General features: G+C 37.0%; 1 protein-coding gene across 2 annotated transcripts in view; it reads left to right on the top strand.

Moving 5' to 3' along the window:
- PDE10A (phosphodiesterase 10A) overlaps nucleotides 1-19,681 on the top strand; it is a 195,208-nt gene that overhangs the window by 163,484 nt on the left and 12,043 nt on the right. For both annotated transcript variants that reach the window (XM_075499111.1, XM_075499112.1), the window contains exons 14-20: nucleotides 259-401; nucleotides 2,465-2,548; nucleotides 5,447-5,597; nucleotides 8,643-8,798; nucleotides 12,040-12,212; nucleotides 14,171-14,282; nucleotides 18,759-18,839. In XM_075499111.1, coding sequence (XP_075355226.1) covers nucleotides 259-401; nucleotides 2,465-2,548; nucleotides 5,447-5,597; nucleotides 8,643-8,798; nucleotides 12,040-12,212; nucleotides 14,171-14,282; nucleotides 18,759-18,839 — 900 coding nt within the window. The remainder of the gene's footprint in view (nucleotides 1-258; nucleotides 402-2,464; nucleotides 2,549-5,446; nucleotides 5,598-8,642; nucleotides 8,799-12,039; nucleotides 12,213-14,170; nucleotides 14,283-18,758; nucleotides 18,840-19,681) is intronic.

Here is a 19,681-nt window from a genome sequence, read left to right as displayed (position 1 = left end):
CTCAGACGCAGTGAAAAATCAGCCGAGCCTTAGATGTTTACCCGAGTGAGTAGATGCAGAATGATGCGATAGAAGGCCCAGTTTTCCAGAACTACTGAATCTCAAATAATCTGTCGCTTTTCTAATGTGTGAAGTTGAGCAGTCAAAAGCACTAATGTTTTTGCAGATGTTATTTTAAGAATAAGGGGTTGAATACAGAAAAGAAATATTTTTTCCTTTATTAAAATTTCACATTAATGAATGACTTCCCTTTTTCAGATGTACCACAGAATTCGCCATTCAGAGTGTATTTACCGTGTAACGATGGAGAAGCTATCCTACCACAGTGTTTGTACAGCAGAAGAGTGGCAAAACCTCATGCACTGTACACTGCCTCCACATATTTATAAAGAAATTGAACTGTAAGTATTTTTCTCATATAGCAACAGTTGTATCTTGTACCAGTCTGTGAAAAATATGGGTTTTTTTTTTTCCTAGGTGTAGTGGAAGGTTTTGTAGGAAGCACTTTTATTATTGAACTATCCAAAACCATAGAGGTTTATCTCTGGCTTTCTTATACTTAGTTATACTTAATGACCTGTGAACAAAATCTATCTATCAAAGATGTAAAATAATACCTACTCAGAAAGGTAGCATTTTCCTCAGGCATGGGTAGCTACAGTAGTTGCTTTAAGCATGAGTTTGTATCTAAGGATTGTAGAGATGAGCTTTCTTTCTGATAGTCCCAAGTTACCAACAGCTCTAAGCCAGAGAGGAGGCTGAGCTGGAACATCAGTAGTTAAGATCAAGTGCATGATCTCATCCCCTTGTATATGTTTTAGAATAAAAGATTCAGCTTGTTCCTGGGATTTTCTGGGTTGTGTGTTTTTTGCGTTTGGGTTTGGCAGGTGAGGGGGATTGGGGTTTGGTTGGGTTTTGGAGGGCTTTTTTTGGTGTGTGTGTTTTGTGCATCTGCTTGTGCTTCTTGAAGGAGGGGAAAATGGATACAGATCTCCAAACTTCTGAAGATAATTCAGGGTTATTAATCCCAGGTGCTAGAGTTTAGAGTTGTGGCCTAAATTTGCAGGAGGACTTCCCATCCAGCCTCTTAAGCTTTCTCTGAAATAATTCAGTTACTTTCAGCTCTCAAGGATCTGCTGTGTGCTGAAGATGTACTTCTATCTGTATTTTATCAGTCAGTCCCCACTCAATGCTAACACTGGGAGTCATCTCATGTTTTATTCACTGTTTCTGGCCCAGAACAACAAATTCTACCATAGTGACCAGGTGCCTAAAATCAGAACTCTCTGATATTGAGTCACAAAATCTAAGTTGTCTTGGTAAACCTAATCCCCAGAGCTCGCTCACTCCTGTCAGGTGCTGAGCATTGTAGCTGTGAGCGAGCAAAGCCTGCAAGCATATGCTTAACAGGGACTGCTTACAGTTAAAGTTCATCATATGCTGAAGTGATTTGCTTGAACACCAGAGTATTAGCAGCTTGCAGGATTACACCCTAATAGAAGCTTACTCTTTGCAGTACAATTTCTTGTGCTTTGTTAGATGGTATTATATAACCTACCTCCTCAGCAAAAATGACTTTTACTTGCAAAGATGACAGGTTTCATTCTAAATTATATTAACAGCCTTTAGTTTGAGCAATCTGAATAAATTTAACCATTTTCCAAGCAATTCAGCTACCTTCAGCTCTCTTGTACCTGCTCTGCTGTTCAGTGTGCCACGTACGTGCAAGCATTTAGCTGGGTTCAATGGAAAGTAAATAGAAGACTTGCAGCACAGCAGGTAATTAATAATCGAAGGACAAACAGTTCTGCTGAGTGGGTCCCTAATATTAGGCCTAAATGTTGATATCAGGAGACAGGAGAAGTCCTCAGCTATTGAAACATAAAAAATGCAGTACAAAGTGTTTGATTTTTGAAGTTTGGGCTTAATTTCTATTAGCCAGTAAAAGTTGATTTTTTCCTCTATCAAAATTAGAGCGAGTCTCACCGAATTTGTGACAGAAATTATTGAAAAAAAAGCTAGTAAATATATTATTACAGACACCATATTTACAGTTCCTGGGAGGAAAGTCTGGAATATTTTAGGAGTGTCTGTAAAGCTCTCATCATCCCTGTAGAACAAAGATTTTTGTATGTTACTTAAGCAATGGATTCTTAAATAAAGATTTATGTTTCTATTAATTAAACAAAGCCAAAGGCTAACCAAAGGCTAACGGTTGGACTCAATGATCTTAAGGGTCTTTTCCAACCTAAATGATTCTATGATTCTATGATCATAGTTCCATTGATCTTAGCGGAAATATATTAGCTTACATTGCTGGAAAATATAACCTGTAAAGTCAGATTTCTGTGTATATTCAGAAACAAGTGAATGCTGTTGGATATACGTTACCTAGTTGTTTTCACTTGCTTTTAGTAAGAATGAAAAGGTGTTTGTCCTTACTAAGCTGAAACTTTCTTCTTAGATACCACTTTGATATCAGTCCGTATGAGGATGTCTGGCCTGCCATTTTTGTCTACATGGTTCACCAGTCCTGTGGGACAGCCTGGTATGAAGTACATGATTTATTGCTTTAATGCTGTTATTTATGTGTTTATTTTTTAGGAAATTTTGAGATCATTATTTTTGAATTCAAGGTGGTCTTTTCTTCAGAGTTTATTTACTGTCTGGTCTGTACAGGGCTGTAATAAGCAGGCTAGGTTTCTTGTCCCAGCTTCTTGGTCTTCAGTTAATAAAATTTGGGAACAGCCAGGTAAAAGAACTCATGATGTCATCCAAACAGTTGTCCTTCCAATATATAGAAGTATTGTTTGGTTCTGAGATGAGATTGCTTTTCAGACAGAAGATGGTGAAGATATTAAAGGCACTCTTGCCACAAAGGAGAGAAGGTCCATGAATATTGATTTTTCAAATATATAGTTGCTGAAATTAATATAGTATATGGTTAAAATAATCCAAGGTTAGATCTTATCTTGCTAAATAAATCAGTTATCAGCATCATTGTGCATTAATTATAGAAATGAATTATTTTCAAATGAAATGTTTCATTTATTGTCCTTTCTCTCAGTGTCCATTATCATTACTAAGATCAGTAGTCTTGGCTAAGTATGTCCCGTTGCTGAAAGAAAGGAGCTGCTCCGAATTATGGAGAAAATCTACAGATTGGCAATTGAAAGGGGAAGTATCTCCCTGCAAAAAGGAGCAACATCTGGGAAACATTTGCTGGTGGCTGTTTCATCTTACTAATTGGATGAATCTCCATGCCCTCAAAGCATATAGTCAAACCTGAGGGTCTTTCTCATGTCTTCTTCAATACTGCAAAGTGGGTGACTGTTCTAAATACAGTTCTCTACTGCTCAGTGTAGTTAGGTTGTTTCCATTCCTGACTGAATGGCTGTGGATTTTCAGCTAAGTTCTGTTCTTTGCCGTCTCTGTCTCCCAGTCTCTTTCTTTCAAGGTGTAACTTTGATGGGAAAGAATTGATACCTATCTGACATTTTTCAAATGAGTTCAGCTTTCACATATAAAGTTAAAGAAACAAAACTGAGGAAAATATCTGAAAAGGCGGCTGTTGGGACTGGACTTGTATTTAATTTCTGAAAGAACAAAACTTCTCAACTCTTGGAAACAAGTACAGCTATTTTAGACTAAAATTTGGTTTTTAATATATTGAAGAGTAAGGTTATGCCTTTAAGTATACATCTATGTAATGTATAACTGTCCCGTCCAGGGATGATTTTGGAGAAAAATCTATGACATGCGCTACATTTTCTTTGTTCTCATGAAGAAATGATCTTTTACTGCTTTAATCAAGTATACAAAATACAGCAGTGGAAGAAGTAATGGTATTCTACATTGAGGTATCATTGATGATGGTTGTCCCTTTGGCTACAACTGTAGTGTCCCGTAGTAACCATTGAGTTGATATTGGATGTAGATGTAAGTGACTGTTGTAATATTCTGAATTATGATGTACTATTTTAAACAGTAGTTCTAACAATTGTTCTAGAGCTGACTTAACTATCTAGAATTAAAAAAGAAAGCCTAAAGCTTTTTTGAAAGACAATATGCCTCTGTTTTTACTAATGTCATACTAAGGCTAAGAAGAATAATTACCTTGCTCAGCACACAACCATAGAAATACGTTTTTCTGTCTAACTGGCTCCATATAGTACATGTGTTTACATTTTTACGTATAGGTCAGAGACATTCAGCTTTTCTTCCTCAGCCCACATGTACTGCAAAACTAGAACATTAATACCACTTCCCTGAGATACCCAAGAAATTATCAAAACATGGAACTTAAAAAAGGTCAAACCACAGTAACAGGGGAAAAAGTGAGAATAAAGGAAAAACTGATCTGTTTATGAGGGAAAAACTCAGTGACTTGGGACTCTGGCATCTTCAGTTCAGTTCTGGTCTTAAGTGTAATATTCCCTTTTCACCCCGGGCAGTTTGGATTAGGTACTTTAGAAAATTTTACTTGATATCTAATCTGTACGTGAATTTCCCCATCTGTAAACAAAAAGTATTCAGCTTTCCTTTCAAAGGAACATCGGTAGATAAAGTCTATTACAGATTGTGCAGAGCTCTGGTACTACAGAATATGAACTCTCTCAGAGGTGTTTTTGATGAGCACATAAGCCAAACAAAACAATTACTTTATTACTGCTTTTTATTATTACTTTAGTGAAAATACTCTTGATCTTAAATTCATTTTGCTTGTCTATATTAATAGCAAAAACATACAAAATAAATCTTTAAGACATAATCCCATAAGTGCTATAGATTTGGGGCATTGTCATGGTTGACCAGCAATTACTTAATAAAATATTGTTTGGTGAAAAATGACAAAACAGTGAAATGTGAATTTCTGTTCATCTGGCCAAACTGGAAAAAAATCTTAAAGTCTTGGAAAAAACAAATCTTCTTCTTTTCACGATGTCAATATGGAGCATCTCAACTTCTTCTATTCAAAACAATTTACACATTTGGCATTTGATGGAAATTTTAATATAAACAGGATTATTTCTTCTGTGTCATTTGCTTAAAAACCCTAATTTTCTGGTTCGATCACAAATGATGTTTCAAATTGTCCATTAGATGCAGAGTTTCACTATTAGGCAGGTTGAATAGATAACGATTTAAAGAAATCACACTTCAAGTTTCTGGGAGCAATGTGCAATTTCTGTTATGCAATTGTGTTGCCTGAGCTGGATAGCTTGACTTATGTTCCAGAACTTTACAGATTAAACTGTAAGAGCATTGTCTGGTATCCATGCTTCTCTGTCCTTGCCAAAACTTGAATGACTCTTGTAATCAATGAGTCATATGCAATGAGAGTCAATCCTAGCAAGAAGAGTAAATCAAAGAGCATCTTTTCTCCTCTGTTGGTTATTTTTCCCGTTCTTATTTCTTGTCTCTGACCAAATTAATATCTTTCTAGCTTTGAACTTGAAAAGTTATGCCGATTTACTATGTCTGTAAAGAAGAATTATCGCCGTGTGCCCTACCACAACTGGAAGCATGCAGTTACTGTTGCACATTGCATGTATGCCATACTTCAGAACAACCAGGGGCTTTTCACTGATCTGGAGGTAGGTGATCAGTTACTTGACCTCATCAGAGGTATCTGCCATCGTAGAAGTACATTTACTATGCTAGAGTTTTGCTGTCAGCTTGGGCAGAGTGTATATAAAGGTCCCTGCAGAGGAACGGGTGTGAGTAGAGAGCTTGAGGAAGGAGAATTATTGAGATTCCTAATCCTAGTGTTTCCTTCACGTTTTTCAGGTCTGCCCACTGAAGAAGCAGTAGCAGATTTGCTATAAATCCATGTCCACATTTTGAGGTTCTCCCTGCCCACATACAACCACAGTCTTTATTTTAGTTATTTAACCATCAGATCTGTACTGAGGAGAGGGAAACTCCCTGGATCTTGAACCCTGTGAGGTCTGGGAGATCCTGAATAGGAGGAGAAGGGTTGCAGAGATGGTTGACATACGCGAGTAAAGGAGAAGAATAGAAAGGATGGAAGGAAAACAGTTGTCCAAATGTGCTAATTCACTGATTAACTTTTATTATACATCAGTTTTCCTTAGCATGCGTGTACATATTTTAAACATAAATGCATAGTGTTTAAAAAAATCAGGAGAAAAAATACTTTGAATAGATCACTAACTGGAAAAATTATAAAATGGAAGGCTTAGAATGGTTAAATGTTAATATACACTATGAAGAACTGTCACTTGTTTTATTTCTGAATTATGGTAGGTGCAACTGGGAGTGCTGTCTATTATTAATAGTACCTGAAACTTCTGACTGGGAGAACCTGTTTTCAGTTGTGTATAACTTTGCCAAATACTAGCCGTCTGGGCTGTAATTTTCCAAGCTCCGTGACTTCCTCAAACTGATTCATTTGGGGAAATTTCAGCCAAAATTGTTTGGCTCTTTTAAAGAAATATGCTAGGAGAAATCAAGTTTTTGTTCAGTGTATAGGAGTAAAATAAAATTTGGTGATCTTTCATTTGAAAAGGTCTAGTTTATTCTGCTGTAAAGCAGGGACTTGAAAATTGACACTGAAATAGGAAAGCTGCATTTGCCAGGCACATGCTGAAAGTTGGCAAAGCTATGCAAGTTTGAAAAAATCAGTATTCCTTTAACAACAAAAATCTGTGGATTGCAGCCTCAGGGAATATTTAAAGCTCTGATAACGTTCAGTAGTAACCAAGTAGTAAGCCCCATCTTTTTGGAGACACAGAGTAAGAAAGACAGGGAGAGCAAAAGAGGCAGCTGTTATGAGAGATGGGAACAGTCCTTTTTCCCTGCCAAACTCAAGCCAGCCTTCACCTGTTTGAATGCCTTATCCCTGTCTATGTTCCAGCTTTTTGTAGTGGTCTCCTCTCTTGAGGCTGGAGATGAATCCAACAAGAATACAGGAAACTGCTGAAGGAAAGTTTGGGGAACTAGGGCGGGCTGGTCTCAGATGAGGGATGATGACATGAGCCTTGATAGCCTTAGAGATGGGAAGTATGAAACAGTGCAAAGGGGACTCCGATCTGGAGACAAATAGATCCAGCAGTTGGCAGTGGTCGAAGAGTTGGGATCCAAGCAGGGACATGGGTACAAGGTCAAGAGCACTGGGATTAGGCATTGTATAATCCTGAAGGATTGAGACAAGAATGACTTCCTGGGACGTGGAGACTGGGACAAGCTAGACAAAGAGAACCATCTGGTACAAGGAACAGACTGATGAGAATTGTAAGACTGGAAAAAACACAGGTTGTAAAGGATGCAACAGGAGAATTAAACTTGTGGGGGAAGGACAGAAAAGCTTATGCCCACTAGATCTAACATGTAGCACAAAGGATTCTGAGACTCATCATTCTTTTGCTGTCAGAGATGGTTTTTCAAGTCTATTGGTTACATGTCTTGCCCCTCCTGATAGCAGTGAAAAGGGGATACCAGCTTCCTACAGCTGTTACTGCTCACCTTCAAGTAATATAGGTGTGTGTTATGTTCCTAAGGGTTCCACTTCTGCTGAGGATCTGTGTGGGCGTGTGCTGCTCCATCATCTGTTTTATTATGTGCTTTTTAAAAACGCACTTCACAAGATGCAGTATTGAAAAGGCATAATTAAAAATAAAAGTGAAGGATTTGAAATAAATACAAAGGTCTCAAAATCAGGAATACAGTTAAGGTTGCTACAACCTTAATTCTGCATATTGTATATTTGTGATAAAATCTTTAGTTACATCATTGTTTGCTATTTTTCCACAGTGCCTCTTAGTACAGTATACAGGTTGGATGTTGCTCAGTTAATAGGTGGTTAATCAGTAGTTATTTTATAGCCTTATCGTTGTTTACTGAACGGTAATCAGAACCAACTGTAAGGCAGAGCTGTTAAGTCTATAAAGACATTTTTGTGATACTCCATGCCGACAGTGACTGCTTCACAAACATTAATGAATGTGTTTTCAAAACACACCTGCTGCGTGAAAAACTTTTGCAAATGTTCACGTATTTTGTTGTTGAAAGAGAGCTTTCAGGGACTCCATTTCTTCAGGATATTAAGAGTTAATTAAATAAAAAAAATCAGTGACTGTTGTACTTTGTTTGCAATTGCCGTTGTCCAGCGTTTCTGTGGCTCACATTAGTGACTTCCTAGGAAAAGTTTCACCTAGGAGACTTGGTCAGTGTCTTCAAGGAGCGTTGCAGAAGCAGGTCTAGCATTGCACTTCGGTGCAGCTGCCTTGACCAGGAGATCGTACATGTTGTGTATTTCCTCTCCTGCCATAACTGCACTTTTTATTTTTTTAATAAACATGGTAAGGATTCAGTGGATGACCAGACTATCTGTTTAAAACTCAGATTCCTTCCTGAAGCAGAATCCCTCCAATAGTATGTGATTGTGCAACAATGTTTTTTAAATTCATAATATATAAAAGGTTTGAATTACAATTGGACTGAGAATTTTAGTTCGGCACGTCACTTTTGTGTTTCTCGCAATTTTAAGGATGTTTCTCCATGTGCTTTTTGAAGGCAGTGTAAGCATAGTGCAACTTTTACACTATTTTGGGAAGAGAGTGACATCTAGGGGCAGGAAATACATCTTACTTTTCATGTTTATATCAATTTTTTTGTAGCGGAAAGGTCTTTTAGTTGCATGCCTGTGTCATGACCTGGATCACAGAGGTTACAGCAACAGCTATCTTCAGAAATTTGATCACCCCTTAGCTGCTCTCTATTCCACGTCAACAATGGAACAGCACCACTTCTCGCAGACTGTGTCCATCCTGCAGGTAGGATTATTGATATTGTATCTTCTGTGCAGTAGAGTCCAGTGGTGGAAATAAGAGTCACATCATTACCCAATAGATTTTCTGAAGCATGCTTAATTTAATTTCTGGATTGTAGTGCTCATTTAGAAGAGTGGAAGATTTATTACAGCAAGCCAGTTCCACAAGTAGCAACGCAAGCATTTAATAATAGTGCAAAACATAGCTTTCCCAAAATCTTGATGTTATAAAAAATATTGTGTATTTGAAGGTCTTTGCTTATGGCCTTCCTTTGGAGCTTTTAGCTTCTGGGTCAATGAGGGTTTTTCCTATGACCATATGGAATAGGAACTTTGAAAATGAAAAATCAGTTTCTCACTTACTTAGATATTTCTAGCACAATGTGCTTCAACAAAGTCTTCAACCATCCTGAAATTCAGAATAAAAACTCAGGTACTGGCAAAAGTTTGCATGAGAAGCTTGAAAACCTGCTGTAATAAATTTTGTGAACGTTAAATATGTGGCATGAAGGAGGAAATGTTAATTTTGCATGCATGAAAAGTTTAAACTTGTTTCATTGTGTTATCATGTGTTTTTTGTTATTCAGCAATTTGAAATAAAAAAAAAACCCTGAGTAAGGTAATATTCTATGAAAGAGAGTTCCTAATATGAGGTAATGTGTCTGTATGTTTAATGAATAGAAAACTACAAGAAAGCATGCAGACCTATTTTGGGAAATCCAAGTGTGCTACTGACACACAGGTATTTTCTCATCAGTGAAAATTTTTTCATGCTCACTCAGAAGAGTGAGAACTCTCACCTGTGAAACCACTGCCAGTCCATAACATACTTGTGCTGGCTGGTTTTAGTTTACCATGCACACGCTCAACGCACAGCCTTACCATGCTACTGTGCTACTAATTAATTGTTAACTTTTCTTTCTTTCTGGTCTTTCAGGGGGAAGATATTTATTTTCTTAAATACCTAATCATCTTTTAGGAAAAATGCATATTCTATATTCTATTCAGAAGCACATCTTGTGATTATGGTTTTAGGTGTCATATACATTTCATCAGAGAATGGAAGCTGAATGCTTCTCTGAATGCTCCTCCATGTAGGAGGGTGTAATTGAATCCTTCAGTGGTGGTATGGCATTAGATTTTTAGTATTTATTCTTCATGTGAGTTTGTGCACAGCGAGCAAGTTCCTCAGTCATTAACACTTCTCTGTCCCACTATGGCTACGTGAAGCAGACTTCAGTCGTTCTTCAAAAACCATTTTGTGTTTTTCCTGCAGAAATGTTGTAACTGGTGAAAGTCCCATTTGCCAAGAAGGGAGGGAACCCTTTTGCTTCTCTGCTACCTCCCGGCCTTGGCCATCACTGTGACTGAGGAAAGGGAGATAGGTGGTCAGGGCTGTAGAGTGGATTCAGACACTGGCTACCCAAGTGCCCATGGGTGGTGATTAGCAGCAAAGGCAGATTAGAGCAGCCTTCTGGACTTGCTGTTTTTCGTTTGAATCAAAAAGCATTTCTGAATTCCTGGACTGTTACGAAAAAAAGCCAACCAACCCACCAAACCCTTTAGGGTTTATCTCAATGAGTTTTAATTTTATGTTAGTAACCTGCAGTACTTTTCACTGTTTTAAACTTTATAGCTGCTTTGCTCATCCACCTGCAGTTCTAGTGTACACCATACTTACGAATAAGAGGATTCTATTCACTAGCTTTAGCTCAGCAGGGAAAGAATAAAATCTTAGGACCTGTACTTTGTATGTACTACTCAAAAGCCTAAGTGACATGCTCAGAAATGGCAGCTTCTGTCAGTACTTAACAGAATCAGTTCTTTTCTAGTAGTATGAACAGAAGCTGTCACAGTGGTCTTTCTGATAGTGCAGGTTCTAAAGCCTAAAGAATAGAATCTAGAATAATTTAAATATTAGGACAAATAGCCTGTTCTCATGGAGTAGGCAGCAAGGTCGGGAGGAAAGGGTCCCCAAAACCCCAAGTCATGAAAACTAGTAGTAGTCATTTCCTGCTCCCAAAGTGTTGATGATGGGTTAAATTGTTCTGAACTTTTTAAAATATCATGTTCTATGACTTAGGAGTCTGTCAAAGGAGCATTGAGACATAGACGGATTGTATTTTCTATTCATTATTCACAATAAATCTACTTGTCCAAGTAAAAATGTTGGAAAATTATGTTTACGTTCCGGATGGTGAGAGAAACCAAGCCTATTTGTATCATGGAGGCTTTATTTTGAATAAATTTTGTAAATGCTTGACAAAAGTCAGGGAAACTTTTTATGAGCTTCAGCCCAAATGCCAATTAAATGTCAAAACACATCTGCAATTGATATATTTGAATAATATTTTCTGTTTGTGAATGTGCACACCTTGACATGGCTGGATCATTCTTTCTTATTTTTCCCTGTTTCCTCTCAATAGTAGGAAGACTTTTGACAAGTTGATTTCCAAATCTTAGAGACAGCAAATAGTGTTGACTTTTCAAGATGTGATATAGCTTCATGAGTGATCACAGTACATGGATATTGTCAGTTAAATGCTCAATAATACATAGTGGAAATTGAAAAGGGATGACAGTGGCCTGTTGCCAGAGCCTCCATAGTGGAAACCATTGTCTTTAGTTTATGAGTCAGTCAACTCATGGTTGAACAAAGCAGCTTGTGCCCCTAAACGTTCATATACATTAAAATACTGTAATTAACTTTATTTCTGTAGAGAAAATTGTATCAGTAAATGCAGCAATTTCAGGCACATTTCATTTGGAACATTATGAAAACAAAATTATTTTAGTACTTTAACTTGGATATTTCCTTATCCATATTATGTGTTACGCAGTATCAAAATTGTACTTCAGAGTGAATCAGACACTCAGCTTACCAGCTTGGCAATGCAGTACTCTGGGTCAGGATTGAATCACAAGTTCCCAAGGTAATACTGTCTGGAAGTGCTGTGTCTGTAGTGCTTATAAATCAGAGAAGAAAAAGCTAACATTTTTCTCTATTAATACTTTTAGGCTTCAGAAGGAGCAGTCCCAAAACCAAATCAATGGCTTAGTCATAGGTTTCATGACAGTATTTAAAAAGAAAGATAAAAATGGGAATTTCAGGCTGTCAACATTGAATTTGCAACAAAAATTGTCATTGGGCTGTAAAACCGTTGTAACCTGTCTGGTGAAGTAAAGACTGAAATCATCTCAGAATTAGAGCTTGTGCTTTTTATTGGTTTTTTACTTTTTCATAGCTGGAAGGGCACAATGTCTTCTCCAATCTGAGCTCCAGCGAATATGAGCAAGTACTTGAGATCATCCGGAAAGCCATCATCGCCACAGACCTTGCCCTGTATTTTGGAAATAGAAAACAGCTTGAAGAGCTGCATCAGACGGGAGCGTTAAACCTTAAGAACCAAGCACACAGGTAAAGCAGCAAACCAGTATTTAGTTCGCTATGGCATTAGTCCTAGAAAGAAAAACCTTATTTTTGCAAAAAAATTTCTGTGTACACAGTAATTTTCTTACATATGAGATTTCTAAGACTGGCTGTGTGTAAAATTCCAAGTATGTAACGGTAATTTCCATTGTTTTATATTTGCATGTCACTGCCTTTGGGTGTCATTTGCATAGTTCAGTGACAGATCATCTGCAGAGGAAGGTTAGTGCACAGGCAGTTAGGTGGTGGGGAAAAAGTATAGTGCAGTAATTACTTAGTTTTATTTTTATTATTCTGTCAACATGCTTTTTTTTGGAAAGAATTCTGGTCAGATCTCAACCTTTGTGTATTAAGGTAGCTCTAAGTTTTAAAGATATACAACAAGTGCATATATTCATAAATACATGACTGTCCATATATGCAAAACGTGGTGCACCCTGGATGAGAGATGTGTCTTATAACAGGCTTCGTTAAAGTGCTCATGCAGCCCTTCAGAGCTTCTTTACTGGAAAGTGGATCCTGTCATTAATCTAATGCAGGGAAAAATTAGAGAGGTAATATGGGAAAATACTGAGTCATGATGCTGATTTCTCTTCAAAAGGAACTTTGGTACTTGGGTCTTCTTTCTGAGGAGTTTTACAGATTTTTGTCAGTAGTTTTGAATAAATTATTACAACACTGTAGGAAAGGCAGTTTTTAAAAGCTTACTTCCCAGTATGGAACTGAAGCTTATCAGACTTGAATAAACCTCAACATCTTAAAAAGACAAAGATATAGTAGCTCCTGATAATCTCAGAATGAAATTTACCAGAAATCTTGAATTTAGGGTTTATAAAATGTAAATAGGATCACAACTATTTAGTGTGTGATTGAATATTCTATTATGGTTATATTTTTTTACTCTTACCTGCCCTCAGAGCTTTTTCAGTGCAAAGCCACATGCCCGAAGATAGGACATCAGTTTGTAATGTGATTAAAGAATCCAAGACTTCTAGCTGGTATCTGTACATGCAATGGAGTACTAAATTTGGCCCTTATGTGGCTGATGAATCCTCTTTCTTAACTCAGGGGAATTCCACTTTGCCATTTATCTATTGATTATATTGTATATTTGTGATTTTCCCTGGTATATTTGTTGATACAGTTTTAATGACTGCCATCACATTGGCATGCAAGTTAGCAAGTTGTGTGCTTTTTTCATGGAATAGGCATTATTAACAAAGATGCAGGGTGGAAAACACATGAATTCATTCATTAATTTGCCAATTTTCTTTATAAAACTTAGATTCATAAACCATAGGTTTGGGTAGTAGATGAGTGCTAGAAAACTGTTTAAATAAGATTTTTTTGTGTGTGCCTTATGCTAATAATTATAATCCTACTGATGCTGTTCAGTTATTCTCTGAACAGGTTCATCAGTGTATAGGACAGAGTTACGTGTAGGATTCTTGTTCTGTCAGGGTTAGAATTCATTCCAACAAAGCAATGACAGAGTAGCTTGAGATAGACTCAGACCTAGTTTTTCCTCTTTTTGGAGCATGTGTTCCTCTCTCTTTAAAGGACAGAAAGAAATGCAGCAACAGGATATGCCATCTTTCTTTTAGAGACTTGTGCTGTATTTTCAGAAAATTAAGGAGGGGCATGTGAGTGTTCTAACAGGCAGGCATTCTTGTGTAGTTTTCTATGAATGTGATTATTGTGCAGAGGATGGTCAGTGAACTCTGGTTGCAAGCAGTGCAGGGAATACTACAGGGGACGTAATATACAATTTGTGTGATGCCTTACCAATGAATCATAAACAAGTGAGGAAGAAACAAGCAAGGCGGGAGAAATTTTGTAGTATATATACTTTACTGCTGATTGAACAGAGGAAGGGCAAATAAAAACTTTGCAGTGTGATCATTAATTCTTTACCAAACTTACAGTTTAATGTTATTTTATTTTAGAGATAGAGTGATTGGTCTGATGATGACGGCTTGTGATTTGTGTTCTGTAACAAAGTTGTGGCCAGTTACCAGGCTGACAGCCAATGATATATATGCAGAGTTCTGGGCTGAGGTATGTGTGTTTCTTTTGTTTACTTTCTTTATAAATGGAAGTATCCAGGAAGAAAGAAAGAAAAAAAGTATTTTTCAATTGATATTTTAGCATGCTTGTTTTAAAGAGTGTTCATTGATGCATGCACGTGTTTTGTTGTTTACTCTGAAGCTATTTACAGAGATGAGTTAGCTTCCTAATTTTCAGGCAGTGTTTTTTCTCTCTGTTAAAGATGAATTGAGAAAGTATGTCCTAACATAAAGTGACCAAGGAACAGAACACACAAGAAAATCTGTAAGGTTTTTTGAGTCACTAACTGTAGTTTTGTGAAGGATCTATTTGTATTCTAGAAATACAAAATATGAAACCAACTTCCAGGTCAGCTGCCTTGAAACACACTTATAAAGATGTAGTATGAGTCCAGGAAATGCTAAAGCAAATATGACAAACTTTAAAATTGTTCTGATCCAATCATTTGAATCTTCTTTGTGAGCCAGCTCAACAACTGGGTCTGAGAGCACTGATTTTTTAATATCCTGAATAATATACTGAAACAAGGCATTGAGCTGTGCTAATGTAATCATGTTCATCAATAAAGATGCAATCTTTCATGTGTCTTATGCTGAGGAGTAAATGTTCTAATTGTTTAATTTTTAAAGTGGAAGTGACTACTTTAGGGATAAGGAATAAATTCTGAGGGTGTTGCATAGAGTTGAATTATGCAGTTTTAGAAGATACACTGTATTTTCAGAACTACTATTGCACATGTGTATCATAAAATGTTGTTCTTTTGTGTTACATGCCCTGTGGAAGTCTGCAGAATTCAGTGGGCTTATTTCTGTTTTACACAGGTGTAAAATGGAAATCAGGCCCACAGAGTTGATGTAGCATGCATATAGTATGGAGATTGTTGTCCTGCCTGTTGCATGTTCATTATGAAATTCGAGATGTGCATGGTTTGTGGGTGTTTTTTGTATTCACATGTTCTCGTTCTCTTAATTATGAACAGCTCAGGCTACAGTAAAATATTTGAAAAATGCAGACAGTATAAGTTCAAAGATGTAGTTCAGCACTCACTTTCTAAAATGTCAGTGCTGGAAAGTGAGTGTTCTTATGAGTGATATAATGGAGGTATAATGTTGATGTGCCTCACTGATTACATACTCAACATTTTGCTTATAAGTAAAAAGACTTTTTTAGGGCAAATCATGTGAACTCAGTGGAGAGGGAAGGATCAAACTGATTTTTCCTACTCAACAATAGTAAAGATGGAATTATGGACATAATTGAGCCTGCCCAGACTTTAACCCGTTTTGTAATCCAAAGACGAGTTAATAAAGGTGGATCTTGTTGGAGCTTGTTACACTTCATGGAGCAAATGTAAACTAGAAGTTATTGACAGAAATTGAATTCTGTAACTGGTGTTTTACTCAATCCTCTTTAAGAAGAGGTTAATTGATACATGGCACAAGTTGGATATGTTGTGATCCAGTCAGGATGGCTGACAAATCCAGCCACAGGTCTAAATGCGTCTGGAAATTGAAAAGCTGGAGATAAGATAAAGAGAAAATCCTGGGAAAGCTAAACCAATAGAAAGTTTAGGTTGTGCTTCACTGCAGAAATTGTTACTTAATTGGGAAAAAAGGTAAATTCTAGAAAAGTATATTTGACTAGATTGAATGTTTATGTTCCAGTTCTAAAAGTAGGATAGAATGTTGCTTCTAATTACTACTTGAGTTCATAATCTTAATATGTTGAATGATTTAATCAGAGCATTTTTATAATATTTCTTCTTTGTGTAATCATTAACTAAAACAGTAACTGCAGAAAAGGTTGCAGCAATTTTGTGGTATGTCACACTGATCTTTTTTCGTTGAACAAAGGCCACTATAGCTAGTGTTTTCCGCTAAGATCTACCGTGATATCACTCAGCATGAAGCTTTCCCACAGTGCTACAACACAAGCAAAATAATACATTTGCTGATCAATTATATAGGATTACAAGTTTGTATCAGATTTGTCTGCTTTGATTTTTTTTTTGAGATATGAGACACTAGGCAGTTGTTAAACCCTTTCTGCAGTATTTTTAAGAGACTTATAAGCCACTTATTATAGCTGTGCTGCAAGTATGATACAAACTTTTTTTGCTTAAAATTTCAACTTCAACTTTTTGATCATGATCGTAACTATGAAGATAAAAGCAATATGTTTTACAACAGTGTGTCATATATGTGTTCGCACATACGGAACACAAGAAAACACTTGTGTTTCTAGTGCGTGCGTTCCATCTAAACCTAATACATTTTTACTGTGAAGGTGGTCAACCAGTGGCACAGGTTGCCCAGAGAGACTGTGGAGTCTCCATCATTGGAGATATTCAAAACCTGACTGGACACAGTCCTGGATCACCTGCTCTAGCTGATCCTGCTGGGGTAGGTGTGTGGGATGGATTGGATGTTCCCAAGAGGTCCCTTCCAACCCAAACCATTCTGTGATTCTGTGATACCTTTTTCTTTCAAGGTGAAATGATGAACATAAATCTGAGCTTTGTTCAGTTTTAGCATAATCAGTCAGAGGCTAGACAGCTTCCTCAAAGCTCTGACTCCAAGTGTTTCTCAGGCACTTGATATTACGTTAATCAAAGAGCTTAAAATCATATGATGCTAAATGGTTTAGTGTTGAGGTTCTTATTGAGACTATGGTAGCTGCTGACAGTCCTGGATCAATCGATTGCAGTACTTCAAGCAAATGGAATAAAATTAAATATTATTTACTGGAGGCACATAAAAACAAAATTTGCTTACAGTTCCTAAATAACAATCCACTGAATTTTTGTGCTTGGAATTATTACAGGCATCTTTTTTATCAGCTGAGGAGGGAGGCCTTTCCTTTTGTTTCTTTCAACAGTAAAATGTCTAACAGAGACTAGATTCGATAATTCTAGCCTCTCTAACTACTTGATTAAAGCAATATGTGATATGAGAGAATAGTACAGACACCAATTCAAAAATAGCTTCCTGATTACATCTCTTGTTGGTTAATTGAGCAGGATCATAGTTAATAGATGATGTTGAAGCCAAATATGCAAGAGGGAATTGACTTCCAGAAGCCCCCATCTTTCCTACACTCAAGGTAGTTGCAAGGCAGTCAAACAGAAAGATGCTCTTCTCAGACCAGAATCAATTTATTATATTGCAAACTTCTCTTTGAGTAAAGGTGCCAACATCCTCCCTTGGAAGGGCACGCTGGCACTTGAAACGTGGCTTGATCAAATCTTATGAGAAAGGTGTGATAAATTGTCTTCTGGAGATGCCTTCACTAACTGTAACAGAAACAAAGAACACGGATTTAGGGAGTGTCCCAAGCTTTCAGATAGCTAAACCTCTGTAAGCTGAATCTCACATTAAAGGACACAGATAAGCAAATATTGTATGAGCAGTTATCCTGCATAAACTTTTGGGTCTGGCTGGGATGGAGTTAACTTTCACCAGAGGAGCCCTCATAGTGCTGGCACTGGCTCTATCAGACACGGGGGAAGCTTCTGGCATCTTCTCACAGAAGTCGCCCCTGTAGCCCCCCTGCTACCAAAACCTTGCCACACAAATCCAATACGTAAGGTTAGCAGTTTGAAGACCACATTGACTTTGGAATCTCAGACATGAGTGGTAGCCAAAAGCAACCATTGCTACAGCTGTAGTTGCCTTTATAAACTCAAGATTAAACATCCGTGGTGTTTTGACAATGCAGTTGACGCATAATACTTGGAAAACTCCAATTTGTTACAGAAAGTAGCCAGCTACTTACGGATTTTTAAGGAATAATTGTGTTCAGGCCCAGCATAGTGCTCAGAAATGTGTTTTGGCTGCTGTGCTGGTAATGGGTGAAATACAAGGAGACAGTTTTCTCTTGTACATTACATATATCTGGTCTTTGGATATACTGCATCTTTCCTAGTATTCCTCTTATGAATGTAGAGGGATAACGTACTTAAAGAAGGCTGTTTGACAGGCAGCTTCTTCAAAGCAGCATGGTCAAAAAGACTGGATTGTTGACAAAGAGGGCACATTGTAAGTTCATCTGTTTTACTCAGCTTTTCCTTGGATGGGTGAGTTGTGTTCTACTGGTCATTGTATTATAGTGCTTTAAACAGGTAATGTTTTGAAAGATGAGACTAACTATGAATGGAACAGAATAGAATGAAACGATTTCTTTGGTTTTATTCTTCCAGTTGCTTTTTATTATGGAGACACCCTTGGAAACAAGGAAAATGTGTGTACATTGACTCAAAAACGTTCAGGATCTGCTATTTAAGTTATCATTTAGGTGACTGTATACAATGAGCCCCTCCTTAGGCAGTTTTCTGAGATTGCCTTAGACCGGTACCACACATTATTTTAAATTCTGGATTTTTAGATTGACATACAATAGAAGATGGAAATTCAGATCTCAGTAGTCTTGATTTTTGTTTTCCTAATATCTCTCTCTGCTTTTGTCCAGGGTGATGAAATGAAGAAAACGGGTATTCAACCTATTCCTATGATGGACAGAGACAAGAAGGATGAAGTCCCTCAGGGTCAGGTATGAACTCTTTCTGTAAAATCATACATGTTTTACAGTGTTAATAAAACATGTATGGAAAAACCATTTTATATATTAGTGAATATTTCATTTGACGTTAGGGTATGTGGGCTGCTGAATTCTACGTTCTGCATGCAAAACAGGGTTAATTTTCTTTAAGTACCAGTGGAAAACTTGTTTTCAAAGAGATTACTCAAATGACAATGTGGTCTTTGCTGCTGTCACCTGTTCCATTCTTTGTACTTGTAACTCTAGCTAAAACCACAATCACCTACAATTTTGAGAAGTATCAATAGCACTTTTTCAACTTAGTAAGTGGTTGCTTCCCTTAGCTAAAAAGGTTTCACTGTTTTATCCTGAATGCAAAATGAACTTCATCACCTGTTCCTTATTAAAATATCCAGGTTCAGATTTTGAAATATTTGTAATTTTAGACCAATACGTCTTCATTAGTTTTTTTAATAACTATAAACACTGCTTTTTGACATTCCTAAAAAAAAAAAAAGAATAATGTGAAGAGTTTCTTGAGGATAAGCAATAAAGGGTGTATTTCTAAGAGCCTCAATTGTCTGTTTTTCAAAGTCTTTGCGTAGTGATTTTCCTGTGCACAAATGTGCAGAAATGACTGCTTTTTTATGCTTTCCCTAGGGAAAATTGGCATTTTGTAAACATAAATTTGAGGGGAAAAAAGGTCTTTGAACTAACTTTTTTGGGTAAACGAAAAAGGTAGCTGGTCCTTTGATTATCTGAGCAGAGAAAAAGAAATTTAAGTTGTCCATTGTCCATTCATATACATATATATATATGTGTAAGGTTTTTTTTTTTTATTTCAGTGGCCTCTG

This window comes from Mycteria americana, chromosome 3, assembly GCF_035582795.1.
Source record: "Mycteria americana isolate JAX WOST 10 ecotype Jacksonville Zoo and Gardens chromosome 3, USCA_MyAme_1.0, whole genome shotgun sequence".
Classification (NCBI taxonomy): Eukaryota; Metazoa; Chordata; class Aves; order Ciconiiformes; family Ciconiidae; genus Mycteria; species Mycteria americana.
Note: the sequence above shows the minus strand (reverse complement) of the source record. Positions and strands in the feature narration are given on the sequence as shown.